At 46.3% G+C, this 18,699-nt stretch overlaps 1 protein-coding gene across 3 annotated transcripts in view; it reads right to left on the reverse strand.

Annotated features, from left to right (window-relative positions):
* LOC142579037 (apoptotic protease-activating factor 1-like) overlaps positions 1 to 18,699 on the reverse strand; it is a 129,754-nt gene that overhangs the window by 52,402 nt on the left and 58,653 nt on the right. For all 3 annotated transcript variants that reach the window (XM_075688843.1, XM_075688840.1, XM_075688842.1), the window contains 2 exons: positions 14,738 to 14,864; positions 5,363 to 5,525 (listed from right to left, as the gene is read on the reverse strand). In XM_075688843.1, coding sequence (XP_075544958.1) covers positions 5,363 to 5,525; positions 14,738 to 14,864 — 290 coding nt within the window. The remainder of the gene's footprint in view (positions 1 to 5,362; positions 5,526 to 14,737; positions 14,865 to 18,699) is intronic.

The raw sequence follows: 18,699 nt of genomic DNA on the forward strand, positions 1-18,699 counted from the left end.
TGTGGAAATAGGTTTGTGCAAGGCTTACCTTGAGAGTGCGGTCATAAAAGGATGCGACGCTTATTCACACCGCGATGCACAATGGGCGCTGTGGCCAGGTTCATCAACTTTCCGATATGGCGCAAAAGTACCACAGACAGACCGAAACAAATGCAGGTTTATGAACTGAGGATGCAAAGCAGTGCGACAGTCACGTCTTGTGAGCAAAGGCTCAATGCAAGACTGATCGACAATGTGCGCTTGCGTTGAACATGGCATCATGCAATACACTCAAGTGCAATGGCAGTGAGCATAGGCATTAGGGAGTTTTTGAACAAAGAAATAGCACCAGTGAAACTGCGCATGCATGAGATGCGAAGAGGGTTTTGCATTTGCATCGGCTATGCTATTTCGTTGACATAGCGGAGCAACCCAAACTAGAGACAATAGTTTTGAGTCAACAAATACAGCACCCATCAAAGTGGCAGCTCTCGCAATGTAACACATTCAACCTCTGTCCTCGTAAATCTGCAGCTGTCAAAAGCAATAAACAGCGTCATAGGTTCTCACTTTCTCTCATTTGATTCAATAAAGCACGGCACAACATAAAAAAGTAGTGCAAACAAATTTTATTTTTGCACCTTTGCAATTTTTGCATTAAAAGCGTTCTTGCATCAAGTATAAACCCCATGCAAGCCGATCTTGCACGCGACAGTGACAAGTGACACGATGGAGATGGCTGTCGCATTCGCTTGCCGCCTAAAGGTTGCACTCTACTCGAGCGATGACTTTGAGTGACGTCTTCCCAGTGTTGCTGGTATGAGGGCAGAAAATACGCGCCGAAACTGGTGTGATGCGTGCTTTATTAATTTACGTTGATGTGTTTTAGTGTAAACAGCAGCATAAAATATTTCTGAAGGTCTTGCAGTAGGTTCTAATCCTTGCATGTATCACAATTTAGTCCTTTGCTTATTCCGTATGACAATCAGTAGTACTTGACGGATGCACATCTGGTCCCCACTTTTACTTAATTGACTAGTCGCTCATAACAGTTCCAGGCTAAGAACCGAGCGATCGAGCGACAAGAACAAGCTATCTGTTCAAGTGACGGCCCATTTCGGCACTCAAAGCCGTCGCTCGTAGCCATTGCGCACAAAATTGTTCTCATGGGGTTTGGGCTACTCCCTCATTAATGTGTGACCGCCGCAGCCGCAAGCAAGCCTGCAATCTCAAGCTCAGCAGTGCAACACCATAGCCATTGTAAAGGCTACCCCTATGGGTCACGAAGTTCGGGGCGCACTGATAGCTAAGACGCAAATGCGAAATGACGTTGCGAAAATCGTCGCAATACCTGGTCATAAGAAATAAGTTCAAGAATACATACAAAATGTCACTGTACCACACATTTAAGCCAGCGACGAATACTCACATGGTCCTCTTTTTCTGTTTTCTTTCTCAATGGCCTTCCCGTGTTCACGCTGAGTGCTTATAAGTAATGCCAAAATTAACAACCTGGCCCATATCCATGCGAGAAGTATGCCCATATCTATGCGAGAAGCACACGCTGTCACCTGTAGGCACCAACACGTCTGGTGCCAAGTGCGAAAGTTATCTTGTATACCTTATCTCGTATACCTTAAGCTATCTCCTAAATCCGCACACACTGCCTGTTGGGCAGCACCAAAACCAGCGTTTTTGAAGCAAGGAATGCGTATTTCTGGACGATCGCTTAATCACAGCCCGATGCGTGGCACTCCATGCTGCAACTGCCATCTCAAGCGCCATAAACAATTCCACATCGGTGGGACGCAAATTTCCTTGCTTGTGCTGCATTTTTTCCTCCAAGGCGCACATTACGCACTGCACTAGATGTGCAAAAACTGTCTTCACATGCCAGTAGCAACATGTTGTCACTTCAAACGGGCAATCAATAAACGAGATGGTGGCCATGACGTGTTTCCGGCGCGATCGCTTCCCGTGCTTGGTTGTTTTTGCAAACAAAAATGTCGATGCCCAAGCAAGTGTAATGTGGTGGTATTTTACGCAATTTTAGTGCAAAGTAATCGCACTTGAGCACATTTTGAAACCTGTTAACCTTGCACGAGTAGCTAATATGCGGGGCTATGTTCCGGCAAATTTTGTTGATGCGGGATTGTAGTACAGTGACATTTCGTTGTCGAAAGGTACGAAATGCATTGAATCCTATGGGCATTCGCCGGGGATACGAAAATATTTCGTAGCTGCGGGATTTTGTTATTGCAGGTTTCAACTGTATCATAAATCATAATCTGTTCACTAAATCAGACATGCGGAAGCCGACATGTGCTCGTTAATATCATTCTATTCCCCACATGTGATTCAGATAACAGAGGCTCTTTTACAAAACCCCGTTAGCACACAAACACCTAAAAAGCTAACGTTTAATCCTAGAATGTGATATCCTCTTTCATCAAACTCCACGGTACCACGCGGGTTCAATGAACACCGAAATAAAGCGCTTGCAAGACGGTAGAGCGGCAATGCATTGTGCAGTAAACCCTCGTTAACTCGAAGTTGTAAAATCCAGGAAAAATTTCGAGATAAGCAGAGTTTCGAGTTAAGCAAAATGCCAAAAATTTCAGTGACCGGGTCACTTAAAGAGCCAGTGACTAACTGCACTGCTAACAAAGGCTCCACAGCACGAGGGGAGCTTTTGCAGTAAATGCAGAATTCCCAGGAAAAACTGAATTTTATTGTTTTGGAAAGAACTGGGTGATGCTTGCTTGCTTGGCGTTGGCATTCGGCTCGAGAAAAGCATCTTCGAGCTGCTGAACGCACCACATGAGCCGCTGTTCGCCGCCGCTGCATTCAACTTTCTTGCGGAGCAAACGTAGCAAGTTCCTTGTTTCTGCAGTTGTCGGCACTTCTCTAGGTGGTTCTTCGTCAGCGTGATCACCGTCGTTCACTGCCATTTCAACAATGTCGACATCGGACAACATTCCGGTAACGGGCACGTCCGACTCGTAGAGCGCGTACTCTTCAAAAGTGATTTCGCCGTCTTCGGCATCGCTGGCGCAGCTGGCAGCTTTGAGGACTACGTCGCAAAGTTCATCGCAATCACTGAACTCGTCAGTGTCTGGCTCGAGCGATTTCTCGGCGCGCGAAAATCCTGCGTGCGCGAAACTGGCAATCGTCAATGGACGCACTTGACGACAGGCTTCGGCGATCAGGTGGACTGCACCCAGTAAATCTATTTCGTACTTCTTACCACTGTCATATTAGCAGGCAGGAACTCTAGCGTGACTGCCTCCAAGTTGTTGATTTTTCCGTGGCCGGGGCAATTGTCCACAACAAACAACACTTTCCGGCCGTCCCTTGCCTTTTTTCGGTCAAGAGCACGTACATACTCTTCAAAGAGTGCTGCAGTCATCCAGGCCGTTTTATTGGCGCGGTAAGTCGCATCTCTCGGGAGCCATGCATTTCGGATGCACCTTGGATTGAGCGACTTACCGATAACAAGCTGCGGCAGTTTTTCATCGCCGGTGGAGTTGGCTCCGAACAGTATCGTCACTCAGTCTTTGCGCTGCTTAGCGCCTGAGCACGCTTCTCCCTTCGGCGTGTATGTGCGGCTAGGCAGCATCTTATAGAACAGTGCTGCTTCATCGAGGTTGAAAATGTCCTTGTCCGCGTAAGCCTTTTGCAGCTCAGCGAGGCGGTGGTTGCGCCAGGTGTCTGCAGCCCCTTCATTAACAGTGCCGCTTTCGCCGTGGATAGGCTTCGAGGCCACGTTATTTCTTTTTTTAAATCGTTCAAACCAGCCATTGCTGCAACTGAAGTCTGTGTGGCCCATCTGCAACGCCAGAGCGTCTGCCTTCTCCATCATAATTTGGGTTGTCACGGGAAGGTTGGCTGCCCTGACATTCCGGAGCCACAGCATGAGTGCAGCTTCGACGTCTGGGAATTTCGAGGCCCGAATCCGCTTCCGCTCGCTGGAAAAACTTTGCTCGAAGCCATCGAAGACCTTCGGCCAATTTTTTAAAACTGTAGAAAGCGTCGACAAGGGGATGCCGAATTCTTTGGCGATGCTTGTTTTGGATCTTCCCGCTTTCTCCACTTCCTTGATTAACGCGACTTTTTTCTCCAGCGTCAGAGACTTACACTGCTTGAGGCGGGACATCGTTGTCGTCCTTTGACCACACACCACACACACAAAAAAAAATCGCAGTCAATGCGTCGTGCGCACAGCACGACGAAACAAAGAACTAACAGAATCACACACGCACAATAACGTTCGCACGTGCGAAATGCGGTGGCGCGACTACCCAATAAAACCCATGAGCCCCCTCGCGCAAGCGGCGCACACCACGTGACTGCTTCCAAGGTTACTTGACGTGGCTGACGGAAAACGGCTGCATCCGCGGGAATTATGTATTCGCCCTTAGATCGTGACCGCGTTCGGCACTTTAGTAGGAACCAAGCGCTCGCTCGGAGCCTGTATCACCTTTTGGTAACGGCCTTTGCCTTCAGCCGTCCTGGTCGAAATTTCGAGATATCCGTATTACGCCCGAAAAATGCTTCGAGATAAATGGGCGCGAATACATAACACCTATGGGTGGGGAAGGTGCGGCGTGGAAAACTTTCAACTTAACCGATATTTCGAGATATGCGAGTTCGTGTTAACGAGGGTTTACTGTACATCCGCCAAGAAAAATGCGGGACTAACGAACCGGATGACTCCGAGGGGCCTCTGCTCTCTTCTATGATGATGATGGTAGAGTGCTGTTGGTCTTGATATAAGTTTTGATAGCTGCGAAGCATCAACGGAAAAAGAGTTTCGCTTGTATGCTTGCTTTGCCACAGGTAAGGCGCAATTTCTCGCTAAAATGCCGTTTTCACACAGGATAACGCAAAGGCCCACTCTCTGCGCAGTTTGGCACGAATGGTACAGCTGTTCCACCAATGCATTAACCTTTCAATGTTTGCAAATTTAAAAGGATACAAAACTCTTGTTGAACGCTTCGATTGTCAGATACACGTGGGTGCTTTGTCTATATGTCCTGCAACTGTACATACTTTGAAAAGTGTGCTTTAATTGTAGCTTAGTACTGCTTACAGTCCGGATATTCGCAACTACAGCAACTTAAGTTATATGTAGTGTGCCTGCACTAATGCCTTTTGCCTTAATAACATGCCTTTTGCTTCTGTCCCTTTTTTTGTGTGTATGCAAGAAAGAAATGAAGATACTGCCACTACTAACTACTGTACTCTTCTGCTTATAATGCAACCCCTACACAACCAGCCGACTGACTAATTTGCAGCTTGCCGTTTACAAAACAGGGAAATCTGTTGACTAGGAACATGAGGAGAGCTAATTATAAGATACACATATATTGCAGAACCTTACCTGGAGTTGCCTGGAAGCTTTCGCAAACATTCCACAGAAATACTTGGTGGTCAGAAGAAGCTGATGCAAGCACACGGCCATCAGGGCTGAAGGTGCAGTAGTTGACAGCCTTTCTGTGGCCAGCCAATGCTTGTAGCTCATTGCCAGAGTGCGTCTCCCACAGCTACACATAAAAATTTTGAAAAGAAGAGCAGAGGTGCAGAAACGAATTGTAAAAGTGAAGTTGCAAAAAAAAGTTTGAACTAAAGCAAGTATGTTTGAACAGAAATACAGCCAACACCACATTTCCAGACACACAATGTTTCAGACATGCCTGATAATTTGGATGCCTGCGCAGCACTGCCATATATCCCATAGAGCCAATGTATAAGGATGTGTGAAATTACATACATTGAAGGTCTTCACAGTCCCGGCTTTCCCGACGTTTTGCCCTGACTGCAGGTTTAAAACGCCGTGAATTGAAGCCACCACTGCCACCATTTTCATTATCTTGCAGTGTCGAACTAACGCTCTTCTTTGCTGATCCACTGGTAGCCGCGGCAACGCTAGGCCTATCTTTGACATTCACTACCTTAATTGAAAGAATTCGTCGCTGTCAGCAATGGTACCAACTCCACCTTTCCCATCCTTGCGAACAGCTTCAAAGCACGGCAAGGGTCAGGCATAGCATAATGATGGATTCCAAGAGTCAGCTTCTCTGTAATACAGTTGTGTTAAGCGGTAAAGCATAGTGTAGTGTGGTGAAGCATACCATGACTGGAAAGGCGCCACTGTCACGAGCAGGCAGTCGGAACAAAATGTTTTTCGTTCTGGTTTTAGTTTCGTTCCACTGAAAAACATTCCGTTCCAGTTCTGCTCCGGAACAAAAAAAAATAATGATCCATAATGGTTCATAACGATCTTCGTTCGCATGCAAAAATTTTCAAAGCAATGTAACAATAAAAAATTTAGAGGACACTTAAATTTTGCCTTTAAGGGTGTAACACAATAGCATTCAAAGAACCCTGACTGCTTCTCATGCTTCCTGGCAACTGCAGCTTATGTAACCGTAATGTTTTCCTGAAAATGCTGGTGGTGAACACTATGTACAAAGGTGAGCTTTCTGGGGCGCATCACTCCTATTAAGACAAACGTCAAACGGCAGCTGGAAAAGGGGTTTATGGAAATTATGTTTTCTCGTTTATTCAAATTACAATCTGATGCTATCATGTCTGGAGGTAGCATGTAAGTCATACTATATGAAATTTCTGATGGATTTTGAGAAATTCAATTAGATCAGTAATGCCTATGAGCAATGCGGAAGGCCTTCGTGGATAGGGATGATTTTTGTCATAAAGACAATGTCGCCGCCATCAATGCCAACGCTAGATTTTCTGCGACACGGGACCCTTAATGCTGTAGCATTAAAGCATGGTGTTTATTTTTGTCAATAAGTGAATTATGGATTCTGCGATCATGCTCAGTGCCTTGACTTAAGGCACTGAGTGTGATATCAGAAGCAGAACTTTATAGTCTACTCGGCGAAATGAGACCGCTGTTCCGATAAAACAAACTTCAACAAACATAAACGAACGGTAAAACTTCAGTAACAAAGCGTTGCAGCCATAGAAAACGAAACAATAAGCTCTTCAGCGTACAATCCCTGGGTTTTGCAATGAGCAGAATGAGTGGAGCGCTCGACAGGCTATCACTTGCACTTTACCTGCTTGAGATACGCACCTATGTGGACCCCTGAGATACACGCTAGTTCTAACGCTGCCCGAGATCGGCTGTTTCAGATTGCAGACTTTCCCTTTGAATCGAAAAGTGATCAAAAATGTTTAAGTTTTGCTAGGAAACGAAATTATAAATATAATGTTTCGGCTACGTTCTCGTTCGGGACAAAAATATACATATTATATATATATATATATATATATATATATATATATATATATATATATATATATATATATATATATATATATATATTTATTTATTTATTTATTTATTTATTTATTTGCCCCCCCCCACCGTTTCTGTTTTTGTTATGTTCTGACATACTGGTCACGAGACACTATGTTAGTTATTCTTCTTTAATTATACACACTTGCAGCCGCCATCATCTATTGCAATACAAGCACCAATATGCCTAATACGTGTACCGGCAGGCTTTCACAGCTATTTCAGACATGCCTGTGGTGATTTGAGAGCTGAGGGGCAGTAAAAAGCATGCATTCATTTTTCCCAGACAATCCATTTTTTAAAATTTTTTTTTACATTTCTGGGGTACCTAGGGAGTCTGAAAAATTCTGCACTGACAGTACCCACTTCAGCCGTAAGAAACTCAACTAAATCACAGCTAAAGTTTAATTTCTATCTAGCCCAGGGTTTAACAGTATGGCCTTAGGGAACCCTGCCAGCCTACCAAAACTGCTGCCATGCTGATTCGTGAAATCTTGAAGAAAATTTTTTCACTGCTTTGTCAACTTGCCAACAAATTGACTTGGTAGCCAATGCAGGTGTCTATTTAGCAGACAGCAAATAACAGCAAACAGTTCAGACTTTCAAAGTGCCTATGTAGCACCACACTTATAAGTACTGAAAGTTGGTTGAGTTGGTAGCTATTCATTACGCACAACAAACGAGACACAAAGCAAAGGCAACACACAAGCACTGACTTGCAACTCAGTTTATTTTTGGAAAGGAAGTTACACATATATATACAGTAGAACTGCGTTCATACGTTCTGGAAAAAGAAAAGGACGAAGAAACATACTAACGGGGAAAACGTACAATCTGAAGTAACTAAAACATTTTGACAGACACAACTATTGTTGACATCTATGTAATGCGAAGCATCGCACGGATCATTGTGGCATGAGATGCCGACACGCGCCTAGTGGTGCTTCGGCAGCCTGAGATGTGTTTTGTTGTTTTCCTGTTACGTGGTGTGGTTCACATGGTGTTTTAAGAGGGCTACAGGAAACCGAAACGAAGTCGAGCTGGTGGGCGACGCGGGATCCAGTATGCCACCAATGGCACTATGCACCACGCACTTTCAAACATATAGGTGGAGATGCTTATCATAATAGGTTTGGCGGTGATAGCTGTGAATAGGGCATGCAACGACCCGGGTGGAGATTTGCTACTGGAGAAAGAAACTGTGCGTGCAGTTGTCTTCACGTGAGATAGGTGGCTATATACTGTTCACGATAGTGGGTGCCTTGCACCTTTTCTTGTTCACATGGGTAGATGTAGCGACCGGAAAATGTATATGATGGCAGTCTGCAGCAGGAAACGGCGGCGTGTTTTGGTTACTACCTGCGCTACACTTCCAACGCCACCAGGCGCTGTGAAACAGGTAGGGAAAGATGCTTATCACAACAGAATTGCCAGTAATAGCTGTGAATACCGTGTGCGACTACCCCGGAGAAGATTTGCTGGTACGGAAATAAGAAACTGAGTGCGCGCCGCCATTTTCAAATGACACAGGCAGGCGAGTATTGCAGCGAAGCTGCCGTGGCGGGCAGGTATATTTAGTAAAACCTCGTTAATTCGAACTCGGTTAATTCGACATCCCGGATAATTTGAAGGTTTTCTGCAGTCCCGTATTTTCCAATGTAAATTTGACCAGATAATTAGAACCGGCCGCCTAGGCCAACCCGGTTAATACGAAGATTTGGGGTGCTATGCGGCGATTCCCGATCCCCATTTCAAGGCAACACCACATAGCAATTGCGATTATTTATAGATGAAGCGCCCAATCCATAGTACTGCTAGCACAAAAATCGGTCTACGTTACGCCCCGCACACAGCCAAAACGCGTGCCTGCAGAGAAGACGTGCTTCCTGCAATGCAACAGGCATACTGGTTTTTGTCACGTGCTCTCGTCCCCCACTCGCAGCGGTCGCAGCCTCAGCGCATTTTCCGTGCCACTGCCCCTGGCTGCCGTTTGCCCATTCTCTCTCTACACCTGCGGAGACGTGTGTGCGTTCAATGCTGGTCTGCGCCGTTTCTTTGTGCGCGGTGGTTAGGGGTGTTGCAGCTAGTGTGTTGTTCTTCTTCTTTTTTTTCCTGAACTGTGCAGAAGTGCCAGTGAAGGAAGATGCCAAAGTATAAGACTGCAGCAGAAGTTCTGCTTGATCCATGAAGCGGGTAAGAACACGTGTTCCAAGACCGAGTTGGCTGAAAGGCACAGCGTGCCCCTCTTGACGTCCACAAAATTGAAGATTAAGTCCAACATACTGGAGGCCTACAGCAAGACATATTCTACGAAGCGGCCGCGAGTAGGGGGCTCCCACGTACCAAGATGTGGAATCACCTTTACTTCGCTGGCTGCAGAAAGCAAACGCAGCCCACCTTCCCATCAATGAAACGATACTGCGGGAGAAGGCCTACGACTTGGCTCTACAACTTGGGCACGAAGAGTCCAAGTGTAGCAATGGATGGCTCAGTCGTTTTAAGAGCGCAATAATTTTACCTTTGTAGCCGTCTGTGGCGAGAGCAGCAGTGGAAACGAGAGCGTCGACGATGACTGGAAGAAACACACACGCTGGCTCCCTTGCTTATGATGGATCCACACGACCGACGGCTCTGCCAAAATCTGTTCCACGGATGCCTATTCCGCCGCCCGTCAGGCTGCGAAGCGCATCCAGATGACGGGCGGAATGAGCAAACCGTGCCGGAAAAATAAAGATGACGGCACCGCCCGAAGCGACTGCCATCCGCCTCGAACCTGTCAAGTCGTCGTCCACTGTGTGGCCTTAACTTTCAAACTGAGGTTTGTATTTGGTTTAAATTTGTGTCCAAAAGGCTTCGACAGCAAAGTATTCGTGATGAGTGGGCACCGTTTCCAAAAGCCATACTCAGATTCTCGGCGTGTAGACTTAGAGTGGCTGTATTGGCTGAACATGACCTCGAAGATGTTGCGGCGGCCCAGGCAGATCTCAGTGGCCGTAAGTTACAAATGTTTGCTCGTTTCTACTCACTCTAGATGGCGCCATTGGTGTAATAAAGACTTTGTCATACTTTTTTTTCACTCTGAATGAAGATGGAGATCGAAAGGAAACGACGGTTGGCCAAATTTGTTTTGTCCGAATTAGATGATGAGTACTTGTTTCATCGAAAAAGGTCTTGTTGGCAAAAGGGCTATATCGCCAACAAGCACCTCGGTACGCAAAACCACTTGTACCGAGAGCTGTTGGTCAGAGACATTGAAGAATACCGGAGGCTGCTTCGAGTGACAAGAGAGCAGTTTCTTCAGTTGCTGCCAAATTGTCTCTTTCACTGTCGTGTCCGCGTAATCGGCGTAATCGGTGAAAGTCATGTCCCACAACGCTGGGAACTGCTCCACGAGATACAAGAAGAAACTTGCCTCGTCGCTCAAGTTCATTGCAGTTGCTCTTGTGCGAGTCACGCGCGCAAACAAGCATGAATGGTGTCAATAGTGACGAAGCTGTTTCAGAAAGATCCCAAAGGCACGCTTGTTGCCAGACTGAAGAGCATGCTAGGCTAAATCTGCAGCATTCAAACCCCAGAATCCGGATGCGAAAAATAGCTCGGCATTTTCCGTCCAAGGGGGTCACAGACGACGCGCAGAGGCATGAATTCGTGACGCGTAGTCACGGGATACGTCGTCCGTCGTGGAAAATATGGATTTAGTCCATCGTGTGGATCCACCATTAGCGAGTACAGTGCAGACGATGTGTACAACTTTGACGAGTCAGCCCTTTTTTAAGATGCTGCCCACAAAAACGTTTGCAGCGAAGGACACTGCGATCAAGGGTCGAAAGCAGGGCAAGGAAATAACTACCGCTCTGTTCAGCACGAACATGTACGGTAAACACCACCTGCCGCTACTCGTAGTTGGAAAGAGTGGAAAGCCTAGCTGCTTTAAATATGCACGGCTGCCGCCAAAGGATGAGCTTACCTACCGGCACAACAAGAAAGCCTGGGTCACAGGCGCAATATTTGAAGATTACGTTCGGGAGCTAGACCGCAACTTCGCGGCCACAGGCAGGAATGTACTCTTTGTTGTTGTTAATTACCCGGCGCATGGTGACATCCCACACCTGAAAGCTATCAGGATGGTATTTCTTCCTCAGAACACCACGTTGATCTCGCAGCCAATGGACCAAGGCGTCATTCACCCCACAAGGAAGATTTACCGCCACCACCTGCTCAAGCGCATGCTCCTTTGCTACGACAATGGCAAGGAGTACTCCATGGACCTCCTCAAGGACATATGTCTTATTGTGTATGCATGGAAGCAAGTGGAACTCACTTTGATCATGCGGTGTTTTGAGCATGCTGGCTTCTCAAAGGAAAGCACCGTCGATGCTGATGCTGACTATTCATGTGCACCTGATGAAGAAGGAGCCAAGTATTGTGACCGCATCAATGCACTCTGGGCAGAGGATAGCGAATCCAGTGCAATCGGCTTCGCCGAGTATCTGAACTTTGAAAATGATCAACAAACGTGCTACTCAGACTTGGAGAGTGAAGCTACCGCTGATGCGACCACGGTGCGATGACGGCGATGACGACAACGCTAACGAGCCCTCCCGAGCATCCGCTCTCAGGGAAGTTATCGGATTGCTGAACGTTATCCACAGTTTTGCTGAGTGCCACGGTGGAAATTCTCAAATGCTGCATATAGTTGGCCAACTAGAAAACATAACCCTTGGAGCCTCGAACTACAGGACGCGGCAAGCGAGCATCTCTGATTACTGTAAGTAATCCAAAAATCTCCGAATAAAGGTAGCGCATTCTTGCAGCGAAATTCTTTCCTGGGTTGCATTTTTTTGAGTGTTTGGTTAATTTGAAAACTTGCTTAATTCGAAGATTTTTTTTCGGTCCCAATGACTTCAAATTAACGAGGTTTTACTGCATTGTTCTCGATCATGCGTGCCTCAAGCATTTTCTTGTTTGCATGAGATCTAGTGGCCGGAAAACGTATCACACGATCGCAGTTTGGCGACGTGCTGAACGTTGGTGGCAGAAAATCGTGTTTTCCAGGAACAATATGATCCGGTCCAAAACGAGCGTAACTCTATTGGGTCATTTTCTGTGCTCTTGATTGCGAACCTTTGCGCCGGGAAAACGTGTGTAAAGGGAGCGTATCAACAAGCTTCTACTGTATACCCAGGATAACTAAAGTGAGCATGCGCAAGAGAATATAGAATAACACACACACACACTATTTACACAACTGTAAGTCGACCTATTTTAATTTTTAAATCTGAAGTGGGGGGGTTGACTTACAATCGAAACTAAAACATGGCACCGCCAAAAAAGCGAGACCAACGAGATATCAGGGGAGCTACAACATAGTTACAATTTTATGTTTGCTCTATGGCCCTACCCGTAGGTTTTCACTATCCCGCACGTTCATTCGCTTTTCGGAAGGGTTTTTCAACATTTTTGAGTTTTACAGTGCACACAACACTCATGGGGGGAGGGGTAGTTGATGGAAGTGCCGTTGTTCCATTCGCGGCGGCACCCTCAGAACGGTGGCACTTGCGGGGAGTATCGATAGTTCATGGAAGAGCAGACACCGCTCACGTGTTTCTCTGTCCCTGTAGCTCTTAGTTTGAAGAGTACGACTTGAGTGCCGGCTACATGCTACTAGCATGCTTCCTCAGTCGTCACGAGTGCTCCAGGCCCACTAAACATTCGGTGCTCGTTCACAGCAGCATTCAAGAGGGCTGCCATCCTTTACGTTGAAGAAACAAATCACTGCGCAGCGGGCCGTAAGTTCGATGTTTCTGAACGGGTGGCGTGATAGTGGCGAATGCAGCACAAAGAAAAATTTTCACCTGTGAAGGCAAGTGAAGAATTTCCCTTGGGCCGAAGTCTGAACATGCTTTCCAGAGCTGTAGGCTAAGCTTGCGGCAACGGCGCTGAAATGCGTGATCGGTCCCTGCCAGTGAAGTGTGACATGGTCATGAAACAAACCCGGATCTTCGCCTTTTAAGGACCTGCTCCACCGTAAGTATGAGTGGCTGGCAGCAGAAGACTGCAAACTTACGCCAGCCAGACCTGTCAAAAGAGCCTCCCTGACAACTGCATGTGGTTGGGTGCATTCGGCGTGGGCTGCTGTTCCACAAGATGTTGTGGTGCAGTCATTCGCCAAATGTGGAATTTCACTGGACAACGACGTGCTGTGGGACCATAGCAGTGAGGACGATGGCACAAGTGAAGACGAGTAGTCCAGTGACCATGTCAGCTACTAATAAATTTTCGTTATCGAATGTGCATTCGGGTATGCTTTTCTTTTTTTTTTTTTTCCGTGTCACATGCGATATGGGGGGTCGACTTACACTCGAGTCGACTTACAATCGTGTACATACAGTATGTATAAAAAACACAGTGCTTGTACACATTTTAAAAACTCACGTGGCATTCAAAAAGGCAAATTCCTTGTCAGTTAGTAACACAGTTGGCTCACTTATGCACAGTTGCAAGTTAGCGCTTGAGTGTTTGCTTTGCGTCTCGTTTGTTGTGGATGCTGCAGTTTCATAATGAACACTTATAAGACAACCCTTTACCTCTCATTGACGAGTATAGTCGCCATAAAATTTTGTACCAATATAACCAATGACGACTATAGTCCTCATAAACAAAAAATTGTCACACAGTGAACCTATGGTGACTATACTCGTCCTATTGCATCTTGTTGAGATTGCTGGCACTAGATGGCCACACTTGTCCATGCTGTGCCATTTGTGCCTCGCCTTTCATCATATTGCTGCCCCTGACACCCTGCATAAAGCATGGCTGCCTCCACGAAGCAAGGCAATGAAAGCATGCATGAAAGGTAGTATTTTGACGACTCCTCATTACACCACAGCTCTGTAGAGTTTTCTTGGAAAGGGAAGGTGATGTGTTCTTATCTGAGGAGTGTGATGGCAACTATTTTATGGATGGCCCGGAGGACCGTGCACCTGCCCGTGAGTCTACCATACTAAGATGGCCTACTAATTGCTTTAGAAGCTGTGTAAAAGTAGCCACTATTCATGTGCATGTTTTTGCAATATTAAGGTTATTTTTTCTTCGTATTCTCTTTTTTCAGCGTATCAAGCCCTGCAAAACCCTTTTTTGCAAGACACCACGGCCATGCAGTGAAGCCGTCTTCAAAGTATCTTTTTGCGCAATTTGTGAAATAAAGAAACCCTATTGAATTGAAATAATGGTGCCGTATCATTTAGAAAAGAAAGCTCTACAAACTGAGTGAAAAAAAAATTCCGGTATATTTGGTAAAATTTTCTTTTTTCACGGTAGGGAAAGGGTTAAAATTTGATATCTTAAATCCACCATTTAATGCTAATAATGTGGTGTACATTAAAGCTCCTTAGATTCTGCATGAAGCAGTCTCGTAGGATCAGCACTCACCCTGACGATGCTGTCATTCCCAGCTGAGGCAATGATGGTGTCATCTGGACTGAACTCTGCATGGTTCACACCGCTGTTCAGAGTTTTCATCCTGACTTCAGCCTGGGACCAGTTGTCTGGCATATTCCTGACAATACAGGAAGAGTCATATTGCATTTGCTTTTAGAAGCAGACCACGCAACACTTTGGATCATATTTAATAATACAGATAGACTGCACCAAAGTTGCAAGCGAGAAACCAGTTGGTGACAGGGCGAGTTATATCTGGACTCGCAAGGTTGCAGTGTTTAATTTTAGTAAAATTTAGTAAACGAGATGCGTGACGTCCCAGGAATCATTGCACTTGACCTCACTAATGCCTTTGATAAGGTGGCTCACGAATACATATTGAACAAAATTTCCTCTCTCAACCTAGGGCAGAAATTCTTTCATTTCCCTCTCTCATTCCTATTGGAAAGGAAAGCGTTCGTTCAGCTGGGCACGATCTCAGGCGGTCCTTACAAACTGGGCAACTGCGGAACCCCTCAGGGCTCAGTCCTATCCCCGTTACTATTTAATATCGCCATGCATAAACTCTCCGAAAGGCTGGCCAAACTCCCAAAAATAGGCCACGCAATTTATGCAGACGACATCACAATCTGGTTCCCTGGGGGATCTCTGGCCGATCTAGAGCAGTCCCTCCAGGCAGCCATAGAGGTAACGGAAGAATTTCTTACATGCACGAGTCTAAAGCTTTCACCAACCAAATCCGAACTTCTAATCTACAGGCAGTCGAGGCAAGGCGTTAAGAATCTCGAGCCTCTGGAAATGCTGCCATTCGAAATTACGACATGAGAAGAGCGCCCCATTCCAAGGGTGAACTCCATCAAAATTTAGGACTTTTAATCAATGCCAAAGGCTATAATGCAGATGCTCTAAACAAGCTAGGCGCGCAGGTGAACAATATACTAAGGCTCATCACTAGAATCACAAGCGAAAGGGGAGGACTCAAGAACAACCTACTCAGGGTCTTCCAAGCTTTTATTTTCATGTCATATTACTTACACGGCACCATTCCTCAAATGGAGCAAAGTCGAAAAGAATAAACTCGACATGCTCATCAGGTCCAGTGTCAAAAGAACACTCGGTTTTTTGCAGTCCACTAGCACGGTAAAACTACTCAAACACGGAATTCACAACACCAATGACGAATTAATCGAAGCACGGTTTATTGCAGATCTCCAGGCTTTTGTGAACTAAACCGGGCATTAAGATGAAGCTGGTATGCTCCCTATACAGGCACTGCTTTACAGATACCCCCCGGTCTAAATTAGCCCAGGAGGGTATAAAGATAGAGCCCATACCGAGGAACGTCCACCTGATACTTAACGAAGGTCGCAAAAGAGCACGGGCTAGAACTGTTCTTCAATGAATCGATCCTTACGGGGCAGATACATTCTTCATTGACGATGCCAAATACGGCAGCAAAGACAGGTTTGCAATCTCGGTCGATGCGCATGGAGCACTTATCAGCGCCGCGTCAATCTACGCTGAACAAGCAAACGAGGCAGAGGAAACTGCGATAGCCTTGGCTCTTCAGGCTGCAATAGGCCCGATGACCATTTTCACCAACTCGGGCACGGCAGTCAGGGTTTTCTCACGCACTCTAGTTTCTAAACATGCAGCCTGCATCGTCAACAGATCCTTTTGTAGTACTACGGGCAAAGAAACTGGAGGTCATAGCATAGCGTAGTTCCCGGCCCACATGGACAATATAACTAACCAAGCGGTTAGTGCCTGAAGCGGGTTGCAACCCTAATGAACAGGCCAACTGCCTGGCACACGAATTCACAAACCGCACCCAAGCTAACGGTTCGGGTCTCCCACAGGATTGCCCCTTCAAAGATCCTCTTACCACCTATCATGAAATTACGTCGCATTACAGACAAGGCAGGAAAACATTCCCTCCCCCCAGTCTGAAACTGAACAGGGGCTCAGACATTACTTTCAGGCTCTTACAGACGAGATCATACCTCACCACCAGAGCGCTTAGTTGGATATACCCACACTTCTCGCAGTCATGCTCCAATTGCGGTCACGCATGCTGCTCCTTCGACCACATGCTCTGGCTGTGCCCCTACAACGCGGGCTCCGAACTTCAACATAAATCCAAGTGGGATGCCTTGCTGAAGAGTTCGGAATTCACACACCGACTACAGGCCATCCAGAGGGCCCGCAACGTCACAGAGAGTTACCTCCTCCCACTCCCGTCGCGGGCGGAGCCACCAACTTGATTGGGGTGCCGAACATGTTCATCAGGACACTTCAATAAAGTTCTTGTCAATTGTCAATGCCTTTTACTGACCCTAAGGGCTCCAATCGCCACAGGCACATGCAAAATAATTCTGGAAGTTTGCCACTACACTTATTATGCATAGTGGTGCTCATAATATGACAAGAGACAGTGGGCACATTTGTATAATTAAGGACTACATACTGTGTCCTGTGACACTAGCCCCTTTCCACTCTTGATACGCTTTGCAGCAATCCACTGTGTACGCTTCACTGCATAACGACGCTCTATTGCGGCGAAGATAACTTTTGAGAACCAGCATTACTCAACGCTCGACTTCTTGTACTTTCTGCACTTCTAAGCCATTGGCAAGGATGACAAAGGTGAAGTCGGCACTACTGCTGACAGCAGAGAATTTTTCAATTAAGAACACGGCACCTAACAGCAAGAAGCTTGGCAGCGAACGTCAAAAGCCTCTAGGCCTAGCGTTGCCGTGGCAGTAGATATGGCTTAAATCGAATCAGCATGCAAGAGCGCTAGTTCAAGGCTGCAAGATAATAAAAATGGCGGCAGTGGTGGCTTCTATTAGTGCCATTTTAGACCTGTGCTCACACCAAAATGTCCGGAAAATTGAACAGTGAAGGGTTTCAGGGTCCTAAATTTCAGACGTTCTTATATACTGAATCTCACCCATTCAGGGTCAATGACATAAATATACAGCGCCGCGAACAAGTCCACAATGGTCGAAGCTGTATATTCACAGCACCATCTGTATGTTCAAAAAGCGCGCCAATTTCCCAATTTTTTCTTTCCTGGCATGTGCTGCCACTATGTGGGAATACAGGAAATTTTTTTCTCGCACCTCCCTCCCTCGGTTTTCGTTGCATGGTTTGTTTTAGAACTAGTTTGCTCCGGCAAGTCTATAGACCGTTTTTTCGTAGGCGCCGCCATATTGTGAGCGCAGTGGCGCCGCCTATGAGCAGCGCCATACTGGCTTGGGTGAAAGCGGTCTTTTGCGTGGCAGATATACGCTCGGCAGTAGGTTCTGGCGTTTGTTTTCGCGGTCGTGCGGTCTGTTTAGTATGACGTGCGTATTCTACGTGGTAAACGGATTTGTGAGACGTGCTGAAGTGGTTTAAGGCGTCATGGCCGGAATTTCTGCTGGCGTTGAGGTGCACGGAACACGCAGCGCGATGTGTGCGCGCGTATTCGAGTCTACAATCAGCCTCGGAGATCAATTGTGCATTTCTGAATGTTCCAATCACTAATGTGACCGTATTGCAGTATTAGCCTCTATTTCTAAGCTGAGGTTTAGGAGCCATGAAACATAAGCGACGATCGTAACAGCGTGAGCGTGGGTACCGTTCTGCTACGATAGGAGCTGTGATGTTATACTTTGACAAGCGTTCAAACTGTTCGCTGCAGGTTACATTGCGTGACTACTTGGTTCGATGGATGAGGTTTCTGCCCCTGAATAAAATAGTTTTGGTAAGTAATAGCAGCATACCTTACAGTCTGAATTAAGCTTGTCCAGCAAAGGGACTGTTTACGAACTGCGCGAGCGTCCTAAGCAGTGGTAGGTGCTGGATTACATATATCTTTGTTCTATATACTGCATGGTCCAAGCATACGGCATCAGCGGTTATATATTTATAAATGTTGTGCGGCGTGACTATGCGAGGCCCTATTG

The sequence above is a fragment of the Dermacentor variabilis genome, chromosome 4 (genome assembly GCF_050947875.1).
Source record: "Dermacentor variabilis isolate Ectoservices chromosome 4, ASM5094787v1, whole genome shotgun sequence".
Classification (NCBI taxonomy): domain Eukaryota; kingdom Metazoa; phylum Arthropoda; class Arachnida; order Ixodida; family Ixodidae; genus Dermacentor; species Dermacentor variabilis.